Below are 17861 nucleotides of genomic sequence, written 5' to 3'. Positions count from 1 at the left end.
AGCTAAGGACCTTGGGTAGATACTTATTATTAAAGACAGTGGCCTTTAGACAAGAAAAGAAATGTACAGGGAATAAATATAGACTAAGTAGAACTATATTTTTTTGGGAAATGTCCAGCCGGACAGTTTAATATCTTGATAAGGATAATACACGAGGAACTGCACTGGATACTCAAGACCCAGAGCCTGCACACTAGTCTGAACCGCACGGAGGACTGGACCTCCCTGATTTAGACCCCAGCCCTGCCCTGCATAATGGAACTCATGTATGACCAATGGTGTGGCTGGACAACATACTTGACTTTTGCAAATCAGTATAAGACTTTGAATGGCTCTCTTTAACTCGTTTTTTGTAAAATGTTGTACAAATGTGTTTTTAACTATACTCGCCACTATATTAGGACATTTCCTAATGTTGCTTTGTTTATTTTTTTATATGTCACTGCCTGACTGCTCACCGCGGCACTTTGAATGGCACTCCTCTCACTTTTAGCGCTTCATTGCTCTTGCATGTACCTGTGCATGCTGCATGTAATTACAACCGCGGCCTTTTTGACCCTAGTACACCCAAGATGGCCCCCGGAGGCACCCACTGCATCTCCTCGGCTCGTTCTAACTTGCTGTATTATCCGCCCATCCCAAAATGGCCGACACTCTCTGCCGTGCCACTATTGGTTACTAACCCCCACGTGACCAGGAACCGCTTCCCTATTACGGCCACACACCGCAGATTGTAACCCGTGAAGTTTACCTCACGCCGTGCAAGGACCCCCATTGTGGACCTGTACCAGTCTCCTACTTCGGTAAGCCTACTGCCTGCGCCTTGCTACATTGTGGTTGTGCATTCTGGCACCTGTACCTCGACCTTGTCCTTATTTTTGTATACTCCCCCTCTCTCCCACAGATTCACTGAACAGGGCATCGCTCCCTCTGGTAAGCCCACCGAGCACAGCGCTCGGTCCTTCACTTGTTATTTGTTTCCGGTTGCCTTAGTGTAATCTCCTCTATTTTCCCATAGATTCTTCGTTTTTCACGCCGGATCCACCCCGTGGTAAGTTTTTTCTCCCATGCCGTCGGCTTGTTCGTGGATAATTTCACTTTTATGTAATCGCTATTCTGTTTTCTTATAGAAATCCACTTAATCAATCGCCAACTCCATGCTGATTGATTGCCAGATTACTCCACCGGTAAGCCCCCGTTCGTGCTCCCGACCATCGTGACCATTTCTCCACAGTTCCTTACCCCTGCACTTGTTCACATCCCATCACTTATTGACCTTTGTGTGGGGTTCCCGTGAGATATAGACAAACCTCATAATTCTACCACTTGTCCGAACGAACCTTCTTTACCACAGCGACACCCCTCACTTTTTATCATCACTGCCAGTCCTTGTCAAACATTGGACGATGGGCCTCCTAATTCGCCTACCTCACCTCTACAACCCCTAAGCACACTGCATGTAACTGTCGTGCACCACACTCTGCCGCCGTTGACATCTTGGCATGGTCTGACTTGTGTACATCGTATGCAGTTGATATATGGGACCGTCTAACTGACATGTTTTATCTTTTTTATGTCTCCCCTTCTTTCTTCTTTTACCCTCCCTGTTTATTTTCCCATTGGTATTGCATGTCATATTGATTGCCACACAGTGGGTTCAAGTGAAATTGTTTTCTCTTTAGGCAATCATTTCTGTCCTGAGGATGAACCAATATTATGAATGGTTCGAAACGTCGTAGACCAAAAATGCACTAAATGCATAGTTGATAAAAATTGTGCATGCATATGTGTATATTGTGGATTATCTGCTTATGACTTATGATACTCAGATGACCCCACCCGTCCATTACACTCTGTGACTTACTCCTCGTGTATTATCCTTATCAAGATATTAAACTGTCCGGCTGAACATTTCCAAAAAGAAATATAGTTCTACTTAGTCTGTATTTATTCCCTGTACATTTCTTTTCTTGTCTAAGGGCCACTGTCTTTGATAATAAGTATCTACCCAAGGTCCTTAGCTTATTGCGCCCTGGGTTCCCTTGTATTGTTTAAATAATACTGACAGACAGTGGCAGCCAATCAGCATCCCTTCCAGAGAAAGCTGCATGCTCATTGGCTGTCAACACTTCTAACCAGGAAGTGTTGGCATCCATCTTGTGCTCCATAGACCGAGTCACAATAAAATAGAAAAACAAACGTGAAGAATACAAAAATGGGGCAGGGTAGATACACCCTGACCCCCTAGGCCTGCCCAGGTGGTCCCACAAGGACAAAAAAGGCCCACACTTTTGTTTTTAAACCTGTTCTGTTTTTTAAAAAATGACCCCCGGGGGGACCAAATCGCGGAGGCATAGTGATAAAGAAGTGTGGGGGGTCCACAATACCCCCCACACTGCCCCGGGGACCTCCAGCCCCGGGGCAAAGCAACACAGCCCCTTGGCGCATACTGGAGGCTCCTGGTGGGCTAGTTGGCCCCCAGGGACCCACAGTATGCAAAGGGAATTAGTTCCTACTCTGCAAACACGCCAGGGGTTGCGCTGCAGAGAGGTGTAAAAAAAGGGTGTGGCCTCATTACACCTCTCTGCAATGCAGCACCACTGGCTTATACTGGAGGCTCCTGATGGGCCAGTTGCCCCCAGGGACCCCCAGTATGTATGTATGTATGTATGTATTGTGACTTATATAGCGCACGTATCACCCGAAGGCATCAAGGCGCTTGCCTTGGGAACCCGTCCTGGCTTTTCCCTGAGAGATAACCCCTACTGGGCATCCCCAAGGTGAAAGCCAGGCATCCTGCAGCGGGTTGGGCCGCCGTAGTGGAGATTAAGCAAGCTATTGCCCAGAGTTGCAGCGTGGGACCCCATGATTAGAGTAGGCACCGAGGCGAGAATTATCGAGTCCGTGGACATTTTTGGGCTCAGGACCCTGCCGCATCGGGAATTGAACCCTGGTCCCGGGCCAGACCTCTGCATCAGGGTCTGCCGCTCTATTCAGTGAGTCACACTCCTCCACTATGCAAGGGGAATTAGTTCCTTAACTGCAAACGCGCCAGGGGTTGCGCTGCAGAGTGTTGTAAAAATTGGGGCGTGCCCTCTGAACACCTGCCGCAAAAATGTAGTAAATCATTTTAAAAACAATAACAATTAATACATTTAAAAATTGACATTTAATAAACCTTCGAAATTCAATGAACAAATCATAGGTTTCAGGCCTTTTATAATTAGGAATTAGCATTAATTAGCATTTAAAAAACCTTGCAAATTCACTGAAAAAACCATAGGTTTCAGGCCTTATATAGTTAGGAATTAGCATTTAAAAAACCTTGCAAATTCACTGAAAAAACATAGGTTTCAGGCCTTATGTAGTTAGGAATTAGCATTTAAAAAACCTTGCAAATTCACTGAAAAAACCATAGGTTTCAGGCCTTATATAGTTAGGAATTAGCATTTAAAAAACCTTTGAAATTCACTGAAAAAACCATAGGTTTCAGGCCTTATATAGTTAGGAATTAGCTTTTAAAAAACCTTTGAAATTGACTCAAAAAACTATAAGTTTTAGGGGTGTTATAGTTAGCTGGACATTTCACTCCTACAAAACCATTGAAATTGCTCCTATATAGTTAGTTGTACTAACTATATTTCGCGCACCCGCAATCCACTGCTGATAATGTCACATATTAGATCATTCGTGACATCACTTATGACATCACTGATGACATCTCAATTGACATCACTTATGACATCACTGATGACATCATCCACGTGACAATCACATACACCTTTTCATACACTAGTAAAATCTTTCATCATTTTTTGTAAAATACAGAGTATCATATTTGAATCCATTGTCACAGCAATACAAGTATCTAAAAACCCACTCAGTGATTCATAGATATATACCCATATCTATGTAGATTCACTCATACATGCTGTCAATGAACAATAGAACACTATCAAAAATACTTATACACCTATTTCGACATTAAACAACAGCACACATCCTATTCACATATGAAGTCATCCTACTCACTTATGCAAACAATGGATCATACTGACATATTTACTTAGATACACACTTATACAAACACCACTTACTCTATTCATTTAGATAGTAATTCATACTTAGTGAATTATAACATCATTATTACAAGTATACAGTTATCCATACAGTCACTCACACAATCATTGAGTCTTATGTATACTTATTTATATACAACAACTGACACATACACTGCCTTTTATTTTTCTAGTTTGTTGGACATGTACCATTGAGAAATATATTTGCTCATCACCACACCCATAAAGAGATTCACTCACCCAAACAACTGTTTGAACATGTAGTTTTAACTTCATATATCTACTGAATCAACTATTCACACATCATTGGACGGTCACACACCCCCCACCGAACCACACACACATTCACTTTCCCATACAAATACTCAGTTAACTAATCAATAACTAATATAGACTTTCAAATAGCTAGTAACCAACTGTTGAACCACTTTACACAACAACTGACAAAGTGATACAGATATTCACACAGTTTAGTAACTATCCACTTTATTTAGTGAGACATTATAAATTGGTCAAGTAAACTGTCATTTACACTGCTACTAAATCCTCCATCCAAATATTTATTTATATATCCACTCATTCTTCAATGCAAATTGCTATGTATATAATGCATATTTAAATAACAAAGCAAACCACATTCACCGGATGATGTCATCAGTGATGTCATCAGTGATGTCATTTGAGATGTCATCAGTGATGTCACTGACCATGTCATGAATGATATGTGACATCATCAGCAGTGGATTGCGGGTGCGTGAAATATAGTTAGTACAACTACCTATATAGGAGCAATTTCAATGGTTTTGTATGAGTGAAATGTCCAGCTAACTATAACACCCCTAAAACCTATGGTTTTTTGAGTGACTATATATATATATATATATATATATATTCAATGAAAAAACCATTGGTTTTAGGCCATATATAGTTAGGGATTTGCATTTACAAAACCTTATTTTACTCGCATAAAACCATTGAAATTCCATATATAGTTAGATGCGCTAACTATATATCGCGCACCCGCAATCCACTGCTGATGATGTCACATATTACATCATTCATGACATGGTCAGTGACATCACTGATGACATCACTGATGACAACTCAAATGATATCACTGATGACAACATCCAGTGACTGGAAGTTTCTGTAAAGTTAAAATATGTCTTACATATTGAAGAATGAGTGGATGTATAAATGTCTGGATGAAGGATTTAGTAGGTGCATGACTGACTGTATGAGGGAGTGATTAAATGTGTCTCACTGAGTGCATAGGTTAGTGATTAAACTGTATTAATTTGTGTATCATTATATCTGTTGTTCTGTAAACTGCTGCATGTGTTGATCAGTAGCTATATAAATAACTATATGGGTTATTGATTGGTTGCTCAAGTATTTGTATGGGAGACTGAGTATGTGTGTGGGTGGCTGGGAGGTGTGTGATTCTGTGAATAGATGTGTAAGCAGTTGATTCACTAGGTGTATGAGTTCAAGAGTGCATGTGGAAACAGCTATATGGGCGGTTGACTGTGTGCATGAGTGTATTGGTGAGTGAATGGATATCTCAGTGCTACATGTCAAAGTAAGTACATATGTAAAACACAGTACATGTGAGAGTTAACATATATAAATAACTGTGCATAACAGCCAGTGAATGTGTGAGTGGCTGTATGGATCATTGTGAACATGTATCAAGGATTGTATAAGAGAGTAAATATGTATTAGAATATGTTTCAATAAGTAAGGTGTGTATAACTGTATAGTTGAGGAATTGGAGGTGTGTTTGATTCTTTGCATGACTGTCTAGGTGTATGAGTAACTCCATGGATGAGTGACAGTCTGTGAGTGTCTGTTTTCACTGAGTGTATCTAAGGATATATCAGAGTCTGTAGAGGTTCATCGTATTAACACATGAATGATGTCATCTGTGATGTTGTCAGTGATGTCATTTGAGTTGTCATCAGTGATGTCATTTGAGATGTCATCAGTGATGTCATTTGAGTTGTCATCAGTGATGTCATCAGTGATGTCACTGACCATGTCATGAATGATGTAAAATGTGACATCATCAGCAGTGGATTGCGGGTGCGCGATATATAGTTAGCGCATCTAACTATATATGGAATTTCAATGGTTTTATGCGAGTAAAATAAGGTTTTGTAAATGCAAATCCCTAACTATATATGGCCTAAAACCAATGGTTTTTTCATTGAATTTTCAAGGTTTTGTAAATGCAAATTCCTAACTATATATCGACTATAACCTATGGTTTTTTCAGTGAATTTCAATGGTTTTTTAATAGCAAATATGAAAAGCTTTAAAATGTCAAGTACGTGATAGATAAAAACATTTTCGTATTTATGCACGCTGATGTGCTTTGAACGCTGCACCCCCCCTCCCCTCTTTTCTCTTATTAGTACTCTCTCTTTGCAGATAGTGAACGGTAGTTAACGCAGACCTTTACCCCCGTTGTAATCCATCGTACCTGCTTGTCTCTCCATTTGATTGATTGTTATCCAAGCATTTACTGTTTTACAATTGATTCTCTTTAGTTCATTCTCTATTTACAAACAAGCACAAACTCGCAATACTCTGTTTAGTCTTTGCAGATAGTGAAAAATCGTGTAAAAAAATAAAAGTAATCGAGCAAAATCAGTAGGCCACTAATTGGATCTCTTTTTGACCTCACTAAAATAGAAATATTAGGAACAACCCTTAATGAAAACAGAAAATAGTGAGATGAACTTAGCTCCACACCATGAGGGCTGCAAGACAGCTCGGCTCCGTCACCCATCCCGCCCAAAATAACGACAAACCCTATGCAAATATTAAAAATATAGACAACACACCAGCAAAGAAACAGAGTAAAACATTTTATTAAATAACTATTTACATAACTATTTTATACTTTTTATTGCCCGATCCGGCTAGCTCAATCGATCGAGCATGAAACTCATGCACTCTGATAGCAAGCGTTGCTACTGATGCTATGCAGACCAAAACTGGTTTTCAGTTTGTACATTTTTCTAGATTTTTCAATCCAAGGTTGGTTGACTTTGTAGAACGATGGCTTTAGATTTACAACATACGGTGTGGTGGCGCGGACTGGGAGGGGGCGCTTCGCTCCTGCCCCCTCCCCAAGTAAGATTTTCATACGTGAAAGTACGTTAATGGTTTTGGTCCCTGAGTTGCTTCAATGTCACTGCCATTCTCAAATTGCATAAGTTCTGGATGTTGGGTGCCATAGTTCAGAGTTCTGAGCAGCGCTTGTAACACTGTCTGAAGCTTATTTCCACCTACTGCAGCTTCACTATTCTCAAAGTAAGTGAGTGTCGTTTGTGGACCTGACTGCATTAGAAAACAATGTGATATGAAACCTTCCTAAACAGCTTGACGGAGGCCCCCGAGGGGCGGTGTGATGGCCATGGACTCGGAGAAGACACTTGGCTCCGACCCCCTCCCCAAGTCTTATAGCACCGGTGTAGCCTGAGATCGCCCCCGACATAGGCGGTCGGCTCTCGGGGTCCGGCGGAACTTTTTGCCTTTTGATGACTCTTCTATTCTGAACCTTGTCCCACAATCCGTTTAACCTGAAGACACGCTGTAGTGGGGCGCCCCTTTACCGTTTCAGTTGCCATTCCGCCCGCTTTTGCTACACTGTGCCTCTTCCGCCATTCAGCTGTTTACCGCCTGCTCTTGCGACTACAGCGTCTCGCTCACCATGTAGTTGAGTTGCTCCCGCTCTTGCGGTGCAGCGATAGGCGGCTGCCACAGGACTCTCAAAATGGCGGCCGGCTCTTCGGATTTGGGTCCACTAAAATGGCCCTGGGACTCCTTGGAACTCGGACGCTTCCCTGATAGGGCTTGGGTCCCATTCTCGAAAACGTCCCCTCAGCCGTGAAGATTCTACAAAAGTCTTGGGGGCCCCCGACTCCCGCAGGCTTCTGGTGGGGAGCGGCTGCCATGTCTGCTCGTGAAATGGCCACGACGGAGCTACGAGATGGTAGTGCTCTCATGCTGACGCCAGCTTTAGTCTGAAACATCCAGAAACACTGTAGACTACCAATTCGATCAGTTCCGGTAGCGCCCCAACATGACCCGGAGGAGAAGAACTTGCCCTCCCCTCTTTGACTGATGGTTCTTGTTGCCTGTCCCCTCTGTTGTCATTTAACAGAACTTTTTGGACTGCTGAAAGGGGTTGTGTTCCGAACGCTGGTTGGTAGAGACATTTTGACTATATTCTTGACCTACGTTGTCGCGTAATGCGTTATATGACACGCCGCGTTAGCGCACCCGGAAGTGATCCGAGGCGCGGCGCGCAGCTCGTAACGTAAGCATAACAGGTCATGTGACTTGTTAATAAAACTTTTCATTGGTTCATTTTACTTTTGTTATTTTAATGATGAAAAGCTTGGTCATATGACCTAAAAATTACGCTTTTTATTGTTTTCGAACATTATTTTTTTTTTAAACATATGTTATAATATTCCAGGCTAATGTACTTTCCCGGAAAATTTACAACTGTCCTGCAAGTAAAATATATTCCTTTTTCGAGAAAAAGGGCGTTTCTTCGTTCCATGACGGAGCCGTTGAGTAAAAGAGATTCGGCCTGCTGTCTTAGTCGCCGATACGCCTGATTATCAGATTCTTATCGATCACTTTATGTTGCAGAAATGAAAAACACAACTGCCCTTGACCATTTATCTTTACTGCGTTCCTACATATTATACCTTTTATCCGTCATGTAATTGGACTGCTTTATTTCACTTGCCTTTTACTGATTCGAAAACAGTGACTAAAAGTAAAAACTTTACCAATGTAAATACTACTACCGTGTTTTGTTTTAAAAACCTTTATTGTGAAAATGTCAGTATACAAATACGGGCCTATAACCACGTGGGCCGGCCACGGAGCAAACTGAAATCGTATATGATGAGGAGACATTTACACTGTAGAGGAACGTAACGAGCGGGCCATTAGGTTGGAAGAACTAAGGTGTCTAACAGTTGCGGAATCGGTGGACGTACATTTTGTAATTAAAATAAGACAGGGCCACTTACAATAAAATTTTCTAGATATACATTTGCGGGCAAGGAGTTACGAGTCCCATTTATACGGGCGCCATTTTGGGCGAGGCCGGGCAGGTCCAAGATATAGTCAAAATGTCTCCACCAACCATCGGCCAGACCAGAACCCCTTTCGGCCCTTTATGCTACATGATGGTGTCTTCCATTCAGAAAATATTGTTGGCAGCATTTTGAAAGGAAACAGAAACAGCCGTTCTCCTAGTGAGTTTCACATTGTTACATTTAGGAAGAATGTTGAAGAGTAGTATGTGGAAAATCTGAAGCCATTTTTCTACAAACTCTCAATCAGCCTTGGATGGAAAAAAAAATCCTGAAGAATGTACAAACTGAAAACCAATTTTTGTCTGTATAGCATCAACAGCAACGCTTGAGTCAGCTTTGTGTCAAGCCGCCATTTTCATTCAATCAATAGCGTCCCCCTGCACACATTCAGGGACCTGGTCGTGTCTTCAGATGAAACGGATTGTAGGAAAAGAAGCAGAAAGGAAAAGGAAAAAAGTTCCGCCGGACCTCGGGAGCCGGCCGCCTATGTCATGTGCGACCTTTGGCCACACCAGGGCAATAGTGAAGCTGCAGCAGGTGCAAATAAGCTTCAGACAGTCTTACAAGCACTGCTCAGAACTCTCAACTGAGGCACTTAACATCCAGAACTTGCCATTCGGATCTTGGCGCCTTGTGCTGGTTCCGACCTATTCACACATCGGTCCACTACTGACATCACCTCATAAGCCAACGGGGCACCCCACGCCGACTTTCGGCGCAGCATTGTAGGATGGCCACACCAGTGCGTCAACTTGCTGGACACCACCTCGGTGCCATCCGGATCTCGGCGCGTTCGAGTCACTGTACCGCAAAACTGACTGGAACTCAGCTGGACACGCCGTCTTTCGGTGCAGCATTGTAGGATGGCCATACCAGTGCGGCAATTTGCTGGACACCACCTCAGTGCCATCCGGATCTCGGCGCGTTCGATTCACTGTACCGCAAGAGTGACCGCAACTCAGCTGGACACGCCGTCTTTCGGCGCAGCATTGTAGGATGGCCACACCAGTGCGGCAATTTGCAGGACACCACCTCGGTGCCATCCGGATCTCGACGCGTTGTGCTGCCTTCGGCCTATTCGCACATCGGTCCGCTACTGACGCCGCCTCACGTGCCAACGGATTTTCTACGCTTTTTGTAGCCCTACGCCGCATAACAGGTCATGTGACTTGTTTATAAAACTTTTCATTGGTTCATTTTACTTTTGGTTTCCTAAAGATGGAAGGCTTGGTCATATGACCTAAAATAACACTTTTCATTGGTTTAGAACATTTTTTTTTCCCAAACGATGAAAGCCCCACCTTGTTTCTGGATCATTCAGACTGAAGCTGGCGTCAGCATGAGAGCACCACCATCTCGTGGCTCCGTCGTGGTCATTCCGCGAGCAATCATGGCAGCCGCTCCCCACCGGAAGCCTGCGTGAGTCGGGGGCCCCCAAGACTTTTGTAGAATCTTCACGGCTGAGGGGACGCTTTTCGAGAATGGAGCCCAAGCCCTAGCAGGCAAGCGTCCGAGTTCCAAGGTGTCCCAGGGCCATTTCAGTGGACCAGGCCCAAAACCGAAGAGCCGGCCGCCATTTTAAGAGTCATGTGGCAGCCGCCTATCGCTGCACTGCAAGAGTGGGAGCAACTCAACAACATGGTGAGCGAGACGCTGTAGCCGCAAGAGCGGGCGCAACTCAGCTGGATGGCCGCCACCTGGGGAGGCCCGTTCACGCCGCCTCCCCCACGCCCCCCCCCCGGGCCGCCCCACGCCAATTTTCGGAGCAGCATTGTAGGATACCAAAACCAGTGCGGCAGTTTACTGGACATCACCTGGGTGCCATCAACATCTCAGCGCGTTCTGCTGCCTTGGGACTATTCGCACAACAGACCGCTACTGACGAGGCCTCCCCCCGCACCACCCGGGACGCCCCACGCCAATTTTCGGAGCAGCATTGTAGGATCCCAAAACCAGTGCGGCACCCAGGCGACATCACCTGGGTGCCGTCCAGAACTCTGCACGTTGTGCTGCCTTGGGACTATTCGCACAAAAGACAGCTTCTGACCATTGTTGCTTTTTTGGGTGAAAAATGTTTAAATGTTTTTACAGTTTTTGTTCCGTTCATTATATTTAAAAGTTAATAAAGTTTTATAATGTTACTTTGTTGGAGTGTTATAAATTTTTTTTAAAACGGGTGAATGGGGCCTTGAATCGGGTTATTGTCATGTGTGGGCTTTGCAAGTGTACTGCTACAGGATCGGACATTTCAAACTCAAATGCACGTTCTTTTTCTTACCTTTCCGAAGCATGGAGCGCAATAGCAGGCAGAGAAAGGGTGATGCACGTGTTGAACACTACCTGACCTGGCAAGTTGCTGGCAGTGCCCCCCCGCCCGCTCCTGAAAGAGGGCACACACACACCGCCGCCCCGAGTACTTCACAAATCTTTAAAAGACCATGCGCTTGTTCATGAGGCTTAAATGGTTTATCACCTCTTCTAGAACACCTGCATCGACCCTCTGACGTTTCCTGGAAAAATTACCACGTAACACAATACCAAGCCCTATCAGCTGAAACCCCCGAGGAATCGTGGGGCATATTATCAAGGGGGTTTATCTCCGCTTTTTTAGCTTTAAAAGCCATGAAAGCGGAGATAAAATTATCTCCCTATTCCCAAGCTGTCGCTAACACCAGTTAGTGACAGCTAAAAGGAGATAGCGACCATCTTGGGCCCCGCTTTGCATGTCAGTGATACTTATCACTAATGACATGCAAAGTGGGCGTGCCAAGATGTTAGCGACTGGAAACAGTCCCTAACATCGCTATCTCCTATTACCAACTTTTGGAGATATTCGCGCTAAACGCGAATATCTCCAAAAGCTAACACCTGCCCTGAGCAGTTCTTAGCCATGTTATCCAATGGGAGGTGGATAACATGGCTAAGAGCATTTGCTCGATAATACATGAATATCGCTGACTTTTCTGCGATAATAGCAAGGTTTATCTGCGATAAAAATCGCCGATGTGCGGCGAAACTTTTTGTCTCTAAACAAGTTAGAGACAAAAATTATCGCTAGTTGTTCGTAATATGCCCCCGGGTTTTTGCTTGCAGAAATCGGGAGGCGGGAGACTAGCACTGAAATCAGTAGTCTCACGCCTGAATCGGGAGGGTTGGCATGTCTGGATTCTCTTTAGCTGGGGCCATAAACTACATCCGCAGGGGTAGGTGATAGCCTGGGACCAGCCTGGCATCTAAAATGGCTGCCGTGCACGACAAAATTGTGGCATTGGAAAAAAGGCAAGATGGCGCAGACAATGTTTATCAATAAGGATTCATTTATAACAAAATATTTTATCGCAGTGACAAATTGGCGGTCAACACTTCCTGATTTCCATCGAATCGAACGTTAACAGACGTCACGCAGCAAAAAAAAAAAAAAGCTCACGCACAGCCGCTGGAAAAGATGTATCAACATATATGAGCCTCCTCAGCCACCCTCATGAAACATAGGGGATTAGGATACGTCTCCCGCACTCCCTTATACCTAGTAATTTAATTAAAACGAAGCACAAAATGGCGAATTCTCATTTCGCTACCAGTTTGCGGCCCAGTTCGCGGCCCGTGAAGCGCTTCTACCGTGAAAAATCATTTTTTTTTTATTTTCCCCACGGGACCCTTTAATAACCCCAACAACATTCCTAGGAGGTCAAGAGGGGTATACCTTGCCCCCTTTCATTAAATTCCCCCTTCGTTTTTCACCTCTTCTTCTCTCTCGATCCTACCGAGAGATAAGATGGCGGCCGCTCCGGACTGTCACGCAGCAAAAAAAATAAAAAGCTCACGCACAGCCGCTGGAAGAGATGTATCAACATATATGAGCCTCCTCAGCCACCCTCATGAAACATAGGGGATTAGGATACGTCTCCCGCACCCCCTTATACCTAGTAATTTAATTAACGAAGCACAAAATGGCGAATTCCCGTTTCGCTACCAGTTTGCAGCCCAGTTCGCGGTCCGTGAAGCGCTTCTACCGTGAAAAATCATTTTTTTTTTTATTTTCCCCACGGGACCCTTTAATAACCCCAACAACATTCCTAGGGGGTCAAGAGGGGTATACCTTGCCCCCTTTCATTAAATTCCCCCTTCGTTTTTCACCTCTTCTTCTCTCTCGATCCTACCGAGAGATAAGATGGCGGCCGCTCCGGACTGTTTAGAATGTTGACAGACACCGGAGAGCCAATCAGCTTTCTGCGCTCAAAGTTCCGTTTCGCGAAAAGTAAGCGAACCGGAGCGCAGCCTGGAGCGCTGTTACAGATATATATCTTGATTTAAACGTTAATTTCTCAAAAACTACTGGAGCACATATATTGAGACCTAGCAAAGGCACATCGGGCTAACAGTCCCTACAATTTTGCCAAGTTTCGTGCAAATCCATTCAGCCGTTCGAGCTAAAAGTGAGTCCAACCGCCCTATGGAAATTAACATGGGAAAAACGTGTTTTGGGACCCCCCTTTTTTCTCGGCCCCCCCTCGACAAAACCCCCCCAGATTTTCAAGGGCTGCTCAGAAACAAAATGTGCCATTTTCCTGAAAATTTCAGCCGATTCCGTCCACAAACGCCAAAGTTATTAGACATAGAATTTTCAAAAATGCCATAGGGAAAAAATCCTAACTATATATACCTACTGGCGATAGCCAGTAGGTAATATATATATATATATATATATATATATATATATATATATATATATATATATATATATATATATATATATATTTTTTTTTTTTTTTTTCACTGAAAAAACATAGGTTTTACAGACATTATAGGTAGGAATTAACATTTTAAAGACCTTAGAAATTCACCAAAAAAACATAGGTTTCAGGGACATTATAGTTATTTGGACATTTGACTCATTTAAAATCAGAGAAATTCACATGTCATAGTTAGTTGAGCTAACTATAACTCGCGCGACCGCAATGCACTGATGATGACGTCACATATTACATGACTCATGACATGGTCAGTGACATCACTGATGACATCACGATAACATCACTGATGACATCATCCATGTGAAAATCTGATGCATATACTGATGCCCTAATATAAAATTTGATACATGCACTCTAAAATCCAGACTACTATATTTGAAACCATACACACAACAATGACAGATACTACATACCACCCACTATTGCCTAGGTCTATACATCTATAACATCCCTGAAACCTATGTTTTTTTAGCACATTTATAATGTTTTTTAAATGCTAATTCCTAACTATAATGTCTGTAAAACCGAAGATTTTTTCAGTGAATTCCATATTTTAATGTTTATAAAACCTATATTTTTCTATTGTATTTGTAAATATTTTGGAACTCTATTATACTTCTTTTTTTAACTTTAAAAATTAAGAAGTTTTTTATATCTTCCCTCAAAAATTTGTATCTCTTTTTTGAGAATACTGCACTTCCATACCGGTAGCGTTCCAAGCTCCATCACCATGCAAATCCGATCCACCATATTGATGCACATTTTGTATCCGACGGGTTTGTGGCAACACATCCCACGTAACCTCATATACGCATGAAGTTGTCCCAGCTGCTACTTTGGTATCCAACGGGTACGCAGTACCAAGCCACACGTTACGTCATGTACATATAGGGTCTCGTCCACTGCGCGTTGCGTATGCGACGAGTGCATGCTGCCAGGCCCTGTGTTATGTCACAGACGTATAGTGTTGCGCCGGGTACACCATGCCCTCTTTTTTTGTCTCAAAAGTATATCTAAATAACTTTAAACAGTATATGAGAGCAAGGGATAATCTAAAATATTTTAAAAATTTATATATTTCTAACTTTAATAAACTTATATTATGATAAATATATTTTCTCAGAATTGCATTGGGTGTCACCTCCTTGCATGCTCGGTGCGCGTTTGCCATGTGACCTTAAAAAATGCATTTGATTGCTTCATACCATTTCCCATTGTAACAGTTGGAAGACCTCCCCCATTTTAGTCATTCACTCTACCGCGTTTGATGAGAGACACCTCTTCTGCTTAAGGAGCGTTTTTTGCTGTATACACATATCTTATACTGCACTCAAGATGCAACTATCATCTTGATCAATATTCATGGTCTATACATTAGCCTTCCACATGTGATGGCCATGCATCTCAAATGTTACATCAAAAAACAAATGTGTGTTACACAATGCCCCTGGTCCATGTGTGTGTGCACATTATTGTGCTGCCTTTCGGCCAGGGTATTGGTGACTCTAAGAAGTATCATTAGCCACAGGCAGAGTGCACATCCTAGATTTCAGGTGACAAACAGTAAACGGTAATGTGTAGATTTGTATTGCTGTATGCTCAGTTGTCAGGCTTTATCAATATAGTAGTGTCATATGTGAGACTTTCAGATTCACGTTTGACATACATTGCTTGACTGTAATGAGCGTTATCAATTTGTGTGACATAGCCTCACTGCTGATCCTCTCTCCATCCAAGCACAGTCACATCTGTATGCTTTGTGATAGCAACTCTTTCAATAATACCGCAAACCATTGGCATGTGTGTCTGCGCATATCCACAACCTTGACAACGACACTTGATGTTCGCCATTTAATCTTTTCGAACAGCATCTCATTCGCGATAATTGCCGCCCTCCTAATACATGTTACATTAATATAAATAGTGCATTTTGCGACGTCAAACCTGCAAAACAAACACACATAAGTACACTTCCTGGCCAGCAAGGAACTGAACAACGCCCAATCCCCGGAACAGTTATTCATACACCTATGTTGGCCTGGCGTAAACAAGCCCAGCCCATTTTGCATGCGTATAAATAGGATAACGACAACGCCACATGTCCCAGTTCTTCCCCACTGCCTCAGGTGATATGGCTACATCCACCTCGCATATCACAATGTGCAATAAAAAAAAGGGATCCATGAGGTGAACACCATCCTGGCAATCAACACGGGCTATAAATTGTGAACCCTACCGCCCATCGTGTTTCGAAAGGGATCCATGAGGTGTACACCATCCTGAAATCAACACTGCAACTGAATTGTGAACACTGCTGCTCGTAGTGTTTGCACAGACAACAATGACAGCAGGTGAGCAGTGGGGCCTGGGTGCACAGCGGTTCCAATTGAGCGCAGTGCTGCGGGAGGGGTGGGGTGCATCATCCTGGGTACGCAGGTGCGAACAAGCAATGTTTCCATGCATAATGATGTGATCTCTGACCTCATTCAGTCACATGTCTGTCTCATTTTAACAACCTGCTGGGCCGTACTGTAGACCTGAGCCAGTGGGTAGCGCTGCCCTACAGACATGTGGCATTGGCTATTAGGGCACTGTAGTGAGCTCATTACTAAGTGTACATGCGCACAGGCTTCCGCCACTGCATTACACGTGCACATTATGTTTCTAGCATGCGCTCTGTTCCTTTGTATGTGAACGTTGGTGTAACATATTATTATTTAACCTTCTGTATTCTCTTGCACTCCAACTCCTCTTTGAACCATGATTACCACTAACACTTGGTAGATCGTACTTCAAAAACAAAGGAGGCAGTCAACTGGTGTTTTCTAATGGGGGTCATATAAGACTATTTGATTCGCCCATGGTATGCCTTTGGAGGGACGGGTGTGGGGGGTAATTATTTGGTAGGGATGATCTTGGTCCCACTAAATGTATATTCAGACAATAGTAATGATTGGTCTTGTTGACTTACGCTGAATTTGTTTAATCAATTTTTGTTCCATTTCCCATTATCCTGCATTTGAATGTTTTGTGGTACTTAGCAAATACACAATTCCTCTTTATGAACTTCATTTGAACTTAAAAAGCCTTCATTCATTTAACTTGTATTTTCATGTAAACACATTCATGGGCGCACATGTGTTACTTACCACCTAAGTCGCACACCTTTAAGAACGGTGAAAGATCGAAGGCTGTTACCACATCCCTGTCATATAAAGTGCTCATGGAATTCAAAAACTGCATAAACTTTAACATTGAATCCTCTGACCTGGAGATACAACAAAAAGGATACATTTTGAAGGATATTTATATTTAAGAATGGTCTGAGCAGTTTGAGAAGCATCTTTATAAGTGCACTTACTTTTGTCAGACCTGTTCTGCATATCTAGAAATTTGACAATTATTCAAAAATACTTTTTTTATACAACTTTTACAAAGTTCAACAGTTTTAGGTTCTCCCTAATGTTCTTTTTTTTTAAGGTTATTTTAATAATTTTCCATTGCAATATGTCATTAGTAGCCCTAGCAAGCAGGGATTTTCTTGAAAAGTGCAGAGCCAAGTGCTTGTTTTATTCGCCGGCAGGGTGTAAAGTGCTTGTTAAACCCAATATTTGTCTGAGTTAGAACTTTATTTTCAGACAGCTCATCTAAAAAAAAATGTAGGCAATACTCATCTGGTTCTGTTTCTGAGCTGTGCTGGATAAAATGTATGCACAAATTGGTAGAAATATCGAGCTAAATAACCTGAATTTTACGCCCTGCAAGTGCATAAAACAGGCGTGCACCTCTGTGATGCACCAGAAAAGACAATCATGATACGGACCATGATGTCTTAACAAAAGCCAGTAAGAAACTGGGGTGTCCTAGTGGTGTTTAAAGCTGGCAAAATGTCAAACTGA

General features: G+C 42.8%; 1 protein-coding gene across 1 annotated transcript in view; it reads right to left on the bottom strand.

The window, feature by feature from the left end:
• Window positions 1-17861, bottom strand: part of LOC147725153 (acetylserotonin O-methyltransferase-like) — a 329550-nt gene that overhangs the window by 154046 nt on the left and 157643 nt on the right. The window contains exon 5 of the mRNA XM_086966546.1: window positions 17112-17230. Coding sequence (XP_086822672.1) covers window positions 17112-17230 — 119 coding nt within the window. The remainder of the gene's footprint in view (window positions 1-17111; window positions 17231-17861) is intronic.

Source organism: Lissotriton vulgaris, chromosome 4_1 (assembly GCF_964263255.1).
Source record: "Lissotriton vulgaris chromosome 4_1, aLisVul1.2, whole genome shotgun sequence".
Lineage (NCBI taxonomy): Eukaryota > Metazoa > Chordata > Amphibia > Caudata > Salamandridae > Lissotriton > Lissotriton vulgaris.
The sequence above is the reverse complement of the archived record's forward strand: the minus strand, read 5'-3'. Positions and strand labels throughout refer to the sequence as shown.